This window comes from Etheostoma spectabile, chromosome 6 (assembly GCF_008692095.1).
Source record: "Etheostoma spectabile isolate EspeVRDwgs_2016 chromosome 6, UIUC_Espe_1.0, whole genome shotgun sequence".
NCBI classification, from domain to species: Eukaryota; Metazoa; Chordata; class Actinopteri; order Perciformes; family Percidae; genus Etheostoma; species Etheostoma spectabile.
In genome coordinates, this window is record NC_045738.1 from 31,442,959 (window position 1) to 31,450,603 (window position 7,645).

A 7,645-nucleotide genomic window follows, 5' to 3' on the forward strand; every position below is an offset into this window, starting at 1 on the left:
GTATGAACAGGGCATAACGGTAACTTTCCCAAGGAGCCCATTTTGCTCCTAAGGAGTGACTTATTTAATACAATAGTGTTATGAATACAAAACATTATAAACTGTAATGTATTTTTATTTTGAAATACATTCTATTGATGAATAATTTGTCAGAGATGTTAAACAAATAGTGGCACTTGTGATTTTCCTTTGGCGCTGGCTAAAAACCTCTTTGGGGGGCGCTAAAACGTTCTCTATGCAGGAGAAAACCCTGATATTGTTTTTTTCTGTCAGATCCCCAGCTCGGGCTGCACCACGGTGGATCTTGAGGCCGGGGTTCTACGGCTGGAAGTGCTGCTGGGGCAAATGTCCTACATGATACATTTACGTGAGGAGAGCTTTCTACATTTAAAGTGCTTTCTTCTGCAAAAAAAAAAAAAAAACGCAAGTGAGACACGCTTAGGCACATATTGTTTTATTCTTTCACCTTTCTTTCTCCTGTAAAGCCCTTTTGTAAATTCTGTTTTTGAAAAGTGCTACATCCAGGCATGGGCCGGTTTGGGATTCTGACAACATGATAACCTTCAGCAAAAATATCTTTATTATTAGTAGTATTGCGGTATTGCAATTGCAGCTTTACAATGTTTTATTTTTTAAATGTCTGGGTAAAAAAAAGCAAATGATGATTTATGCAAGCGTTTGATTAATTAGGGACACTAATGTAATCTCTCACACAATGTAACACTGTCCATCACTTAAAAGGGTAGTAATCTTACATATGATTTTGGATGTAAACTTTGTCTCATTTTCTTGCTTTCCAGGTCTTGCTGATGAAGTTGAGGGAACTTTTTCTGGTAAGAAAACATCTTGATTTGATTTTAAAAAAAGATAGATATAGATAATATCTGCAAAGTCTGTGTTACTGTCACGCGTTCTTATTCTTAACTGTCATTTCTTCAACAGTCCACACGGCCTTTTCAGTGGGAAAGATCCAGATCAGCATACGCAAACAGGCTAAAGGAAAATGGACAAAACTTGGTCAACCCCTGGAATTTCACAATACATTTCTACGCAAAAAAGACAGAGGTAAGATCCAAGATAAACGAAACGAAACGAAACGAAGATCAAATAAATCCTTCCACTTTGGATCTTTTACTCATTTACACTAATTTTTACCTTATAATTTGAATGTTACTGACACACCTTGTGACACACCAATTAGACACCTAGAGGTACAGGAAATGAAACTGCAATATTGGGGTTTTAACAATGTCTGCATTTAAAGCGAATACAAGCAAATTCTTTTGTTGGAATATTTGCAAGAAAAACTTTGTAAGCTTGTCCGTTCTGTTACAACTGGCTCGTAGGACGCAACAAAGGAGGGGGATGTAAGCCAAGCCTAGCAAGATTTCACCAGAGCTGGATCCCAGACAGTCACTGCTACTCATAAAAGACTACGCCTCTTAAGCACTTACTTTAACTACACACATTGGAACATACGCATACCACATGGGCACAAAGGCCGTGAGCAGTGATTCCCCGTTTCAGTTCCTGTTTGGTCGGAATGTTTGCTGCATGTCATTCCCTACTCTCTTTCCCTGCATTTTGTGTCCTTCTCCACTCCACTCGGCTGTCAAATAACGGCATAAAATGCCCAAAAAATAGGCCAGCCTCAAACATTGCAAATAAAGTTTCTCGATGTCTCTTGTTATATCTGGGAAATAACCTCAAATCACTTATTATAGGGCTGTCAAACTCCCCTTCACTAAAGGCCACACTGTAAAATGAGAATCACATCAAGGGCCAGACATGTAAACTTTATTCACATGCTTTTATTTCTTTGGAAAGGTAAAATATCTTTGACTGTATTACTGCATGTCACCTTTTTAACATTTCTTTTTTTTTAAAATTTGTTGCTTTTCTGACTTTTTTTAACGTTTTTTTTTAACGTTTTTGTCACTTTTTTCATTTTTTTTTAATTGTGGCTTTTTTGATACTTTTTCAGATTTGCCTTATTTTTGTCAGCATAAAGCCCTAAAAAAGTCAGCCAAAAAGTTCCTCAGCCATCATAAAATTTAGCAAATCAAGTAAAACAATGATTACATTTTTTGCAACAATGTGTTTCACAGCCTAAATAAGGAAAGTGTCTGTATTGTGGGTGAATGTTTGAGTCTCAAAGTTGGCAAATCTGCCAAATTCTGCTTTTAGTGTTGCGTAATTGCAATTTGAAAAACAGTTTCCATTCTTTTGGTTTGGCGCACAACTAGGATTTCCAAAATGTGAAACTAAATTGAAATAAGGCCTGCAAGGGGTCAGGTTCTTCCCAAGAGCCTTGAGTTTGACACATTTATATCATCATCAGACCTTCCAGGGGTCCTGCTTCGAATAGAGGGAGGGCGTTGAGTTTAGCGTAGAAAGAGTCTGTTTTTAGGCACCAAAACGACAAGATAAATTTAGAAAAAAGATTGTGGTTTTGATTCAAACACTCCTGAGGAACGCTTTTCTTACTTGGTCCAAGTAATGTTGCCGTAGCTAGCTGTCAAAGATGGTGACCGATTTGCACATGCACAACTCACATTGTGTAGGGGACTCACATTGTGTACATGCAATGTAATAAGAACCCACCAGTGCATCAACCAGAGCCAATTCTTCCTCCACATCTTATTTAAAAATCTTTCATCAGATAACATTGGATATTTTCATCAGATAACATTGGATATTTTCATCAGATAACATTGGAACCCACAAACACGTCAACGGGGTCTATGTTAATAATGAGTTTACATTAATTGATTTCCCTTTTTGCAGCTCTCTATTATCGGGATTGTGTGTTGGTGTCTAAGACTCAGGTGAACCATAACACCTACGTGTTCAGATTGCAATTTCCACGTGGGACTGTCATGCATGTACCTGTTGGAAAACACGTCTACCTCAAAGCCCTCACTCAAGGTAGGGAGCCAAGCAGATGGACTACACTGTGCTGAATACAGTGAATGTCCAAACATTGTCCATTGAAATAAACGTATGCATACACACAAGTAAGTAAAACAGGTATGCTGCTGCCTTCCATTGCTTGGCAACAGCCTGGCCCCTTGTTAACTTCCTGTCTGCGTACTGTTAGAGGAATCAGATAATGTCGGACACAAATGCAGAGACAGCAGGCAGTGGTGAGCTTGAGGATTTAATATCATAAAATCCATACAAACAAAAGGAGTCCAGCAGGCAAAGTATTCCAAAATGAAGTGGAAGTCAAAAACAGGAATCACAGGTAACAGGAATACCAAGACAAAAAGGGTAGACTACACACACACACACACACACACACAGACACATAATACAAAACAATGATCTGACACTAGACAAAGACAACACAGACTAAATACAAGTAGTGACAAGGTGAAACAAGGAACAGGTGACATGCGGACTCAGGAGCAGGTGAAACACATCCGGGTGGGGCAGGCAAGAAAAGGGAGAAAAACCGACTACAAAATTAAACAGGAAACTGACACACATACAACCCTAACACATACAATGCAACAGGAAATCAACTTGGGGTCCATTTAGAATGTTTATGTTCACAACTGTGGAAAGGTCTACACATTTAATACATATTTAATACCATATCAGTACAGATGCATAGGGGATCTCTTTACTGAGGCACCCTCAAAGCCTTATTTTTGCGTTGACAGCTGCTCTGAAGATACAGAGTGGACTTCACTAGGTACTTCAAACAATTGGAAGAAGTCTTAGTAAATTGTTATTTTTGTCCATGTCCAGACACAGAGGTAGTGAGGCCGTACACCCCAGTAGATCAGAACCTGGGAGCAGCCTCCGTCTGCTCCTCGCAGGAATCTGACCTCTACCTCATGATCAAAGTTTACCCTGATGGAGTGTTCACCCCACATCTCAACAGCCTGTGCATCGGTAAGCCACAGCCCATGTATCACAGTGTGTGAGTCACGTGAGGGGATGAAACAGTGCAACGATGAGCAATTTCAAGAGACTTTTTAAAAATGAATATATTGAATGGGTACGAGGAGGACTGGTGATTGGATTGTGTTCTGACTGTATTGTTTTTGGGGCTATATATTATGTCTAGTTTGGATCAAGGTTATTATAGTTTAACAATTTTCACTAGTTTTTTATTTTGTTTTTCAAATTCAGTTTAGTTGTTCGTAGTTTTTAAAGCAGGTTTGCTAGTTTAGTTCTATTTTTTGAAATGCTTAGTTTTAGTTTAGTTTTTAGTAGTTTTGGTTTTAGTCTTTTTTGTAATATGGGTTGTTTGTCATTGGAAATATTCAAAAAGGTCAGAAAATGTAGAAGTAGCTCTTAAAAATTTTGAAATATGTATTTACAATGTATTCAACAATAACACGGTACATAAAATGCACATATGATATGTAACCAGTCTAAACAAGCAAAATGTGTAAGTGACGTCGTTCCAGGAAAAAAACCTAAATGGCCAATAGACTAAAGTAGACATACATGAACAGGTGTTTTGAACTTTGGTTTGAGTAAAGTGGCGAACTTTTTAAAGTCAATCATCTCACTCAGTTGTGTAGACATCCCAGTATCAGTACACATATTAAAGAAGAATTCCGGTCAATTCCAACACGTAGCTCTGTTGATTGTAAATGGGTTGTGCTGTCAGAGAGAAAAACGAAACCAATCGATGCTGCCTACACCTACATCCTCCTGCCAGAGTAAAACAGGGCAAGGCAGTGTGCAGTGATTCCTTCAGAGGGAACACAGGGAATCTGGCTGTTGGAGATGGGACAGAAAGGCATAAAAGTTGTGTTAATCCATACGTCTGTTCATTTCATTTTTTTCCGGTGAAGTCCACACTAGTCGAATGCCGAACTCATACAATCCAAATATTCCAAAATGCATTTTTTCCACAAAAAAAACATTTGCCGTTGTTAGTCCTCAGTAATGAGTATGTAGAAACAGACTGTAACCTGACACCATAGTTTGTTTTGTGGAAAAAAAATAATTTTTGAATATTGGATTGTATGTTAACGATTATAACCTTGGTTTGAATGGGTTATTATTCGGTTTGACAGATGAAACATGAACACCGCTAGGTGATAGATGGAAAAGAAGAACAGATGTGTATATGTTAGGGCTGCACAATATGAGGAAAATATGCATTTTTAAACATCACAAAAAAACTATTATTTGAGATAAATATGCAGATATGAAAATGTATTCTGTTCTGCATTTCTGCTCGATCAAGTGCAGAGTGTATTGGACGTACATACACAAATTACAATCCACCAATTTTAATAATACAATGACTTTTTTACATTTTCTTTATGTTCCTGCCATTCATCCAGCTGGTTTAACTGTCCCTGGGTCCACCCTCCTCTTTATTTTTCTTTACTTCTTCCTTCATGCAGAAGGGCAGCTAAAGGAAACAGCACTCTTAGATAAATCACTGACCAATTGCTCTCAAACATGCCTTAGTTTCTATGAATGAGTCATAAACATACCTCTAATAATTACATGTATTTTCCATTACAGCTCTCCTGGAGATGTTACATAATACTAATCTCCTGCTGTACCTTCATACACTCTCCATCAGAAGCTGTTGGGCTAGTTTTTATGGTGAAGTGGAAACACACTTTTCATGGGTTAATTTCTAAACTGGATCCTCTGTAATAACAATGAATGACCCTGTAGGGCCTATACAAGTGTTCACGCTCTTTTGGATGTCCAGTGCTTGCGTTTTTTTATCCGTATTAACATCATTGAATCACAATTTGTTGCAATGTTTCACATTGATCAATAAAAAAAAGTATAAACTGAATATCATCCAAATGTTGCCTGTCCAAAACTATATTGTCCGTTGAACGTTATTTGACGTTTGCACTGTTACTTAGGAATTTTTACTGTGGCAGCACTCTTGGAACCATTGTATGAATTATTTGTTTTTTGTTCACTTAATTGTTGTTACTCGTTAGGTGACTGTATATCCGTTAGTGGTCCAGAGGGTACCTTCAGTCTCCGCCCCCTTCGTGATGTCACATACCTCTACTTAATAGCAGCAGGCACAGGGTTCACCCCCATGGCTCGCCTCATCCAACTGGCCCTACAGGACATTGACATCATCAGGTGGGACTTTTTAAAACGTTCATTGTTTATTATCCTCTTTCATTATGTCTACTCTATCCGTACACTCCTAACACTTGTGTTGTCTTCCTGTCGACTCTTTTTTTCTGGGTTAAGATTTAAAATTAAAACTTTGTTAGTTTTTTTGACACTTTTTCCAGTGTTTTAAACAATTTTTTCTACGCTTTTTTGTCGTTTGTTGATTTTGAAGCTTTTATCACTTCTTTTTAACGTTCTTTAATCTTTATAAAAGGCTTTAAAATTGAATAAAAAACCCAAATTAAATGAAAATCGTGAAGTGTTCATTTATTTTACTTGTGAAGAGCGTTGCATGGAATCATCCTGGTTATTTTTTTAGAAAATTCAGTTGAAAGAAACCCAAATTTCTGATATAAACAGTTTTTGAAAATGGGTCAATACAGGACAGGACAGCAGGAGGGTTAAAGGGAGACTTTTGCTGATTTCAAACCAGCTCTCGGTCATCTTGCACCGGGTTTCCAGTGGTATCTTTTTTCAACTGCATCTCCGCTGTATCTGTGGTGTTCAGTGGTTTGTCGGTAACACAATGCCGACAATGTTCACCTTTTGCAGTTTCTATCTGGCCAATCAGAAACTCTCTGGGAAGTTTAGTTCCAATAACATTAATTATTGCCAGTAACCAGCTAGTTGTCATTGCTACAATGCTAACGTTACAAGAATGCAACTACTCCTTAAACAAATCTATATAAAAAATCTCCAGGTATACCAACTGCCTGAGCAACCCACTGCCAAGCTAGCTGTTACAATCCATAAAGTAGACTATTAGAAAATCACTCTGCCCTCTCATTGGCTACCGCTCAGCAGAAGTTGACTCAGAGTCAACTTTTGGAGAGCAGTGAACATCCGGGCACTTAAGCCCCTATCAGCGGACTTCGCTCACACCAATGTTCTCAAAATGTGCTAAATGTTGCCCTTTTTCAAGTTACTGGGGGCCGGAACCAGCTAGAGACATGAAAATTGTCAGCATAATTGATGGTGATGTGCTTATACTTCCCATAAAATATAATGCCATTTGGCCTGTTGGTGGCGCTATAACTTAGGCCAAAATGTCGAAAGGCCTCACCCCTCACATGGTGAGTCCAATTAATATTTTTCATACTAGTCTAGCTCACTGTTCTCAAAAAATGCTTCTTGGAACCAGAACTTCAGCCATGTTAATCTTTCCATTTGCATATTGTGAAAAACAGTATAATGAATAGAACATTCTGGATTTTGATTCTAGCAACACCAAAATTGGTATAAAGAAACCGCAGCAGTGCGTACTGGAGAGAAACCAATACTAAAGTATCAATCTCATTACACTGGTATTGATCAATATCGATACCAACGTTGGTCGTTTATCAAGCAACCGATGCTGACCCTGGTAGTCGACCACAACCTGAAATTCAGAGGACGCAACATGTATGCATTATTAATATCTTTCACTTTAGCCTGGATTGATAGTGTTGTATGAATAAAATGGTGTCATGTCAGGCAACCAGCGTATTTCTACCTAATTTCCCTCTCCAAAATCACT

General features: G+C 38.1%; 1 protein-coding gene across 2 annotated transcripts in view; it reads left to right on the forward strand.

Moving 5' to 3' along the window:
- The window catches only part of LOC116691601 (cytochrome b5 reductase 4), a 28,072-nt gene that overhangs the window by 13,460 nt on the left and 6,967 nt on the right, over positions 1–7,645 (forward strand). For both annotated transcript variants that reach the window (XM_032519359.1, XM_032519360.1), the window contains 6 exons: positions 274–367; positions 801–833; positions 943–1,065; positions 2,788–2,928; positions 3,757–3,903; positions 5,943–6,093. In XM_032519359.1, the coding sequence (XP_032375250.1) occupies positions 274–367; positions 801–833; positions 943–1,065; positions 2,788–2,928; positions 3,757–3,903; positions 5,943–6,093 (689 nt within the window). The remainder of the gene's footprint in view (positions 1–273; positions 368–800; positions 834–942; positions 1,066–2,787; positions 2,929–3,756; positions 3,904–5,942; positions 6,094–7,645) is intronic.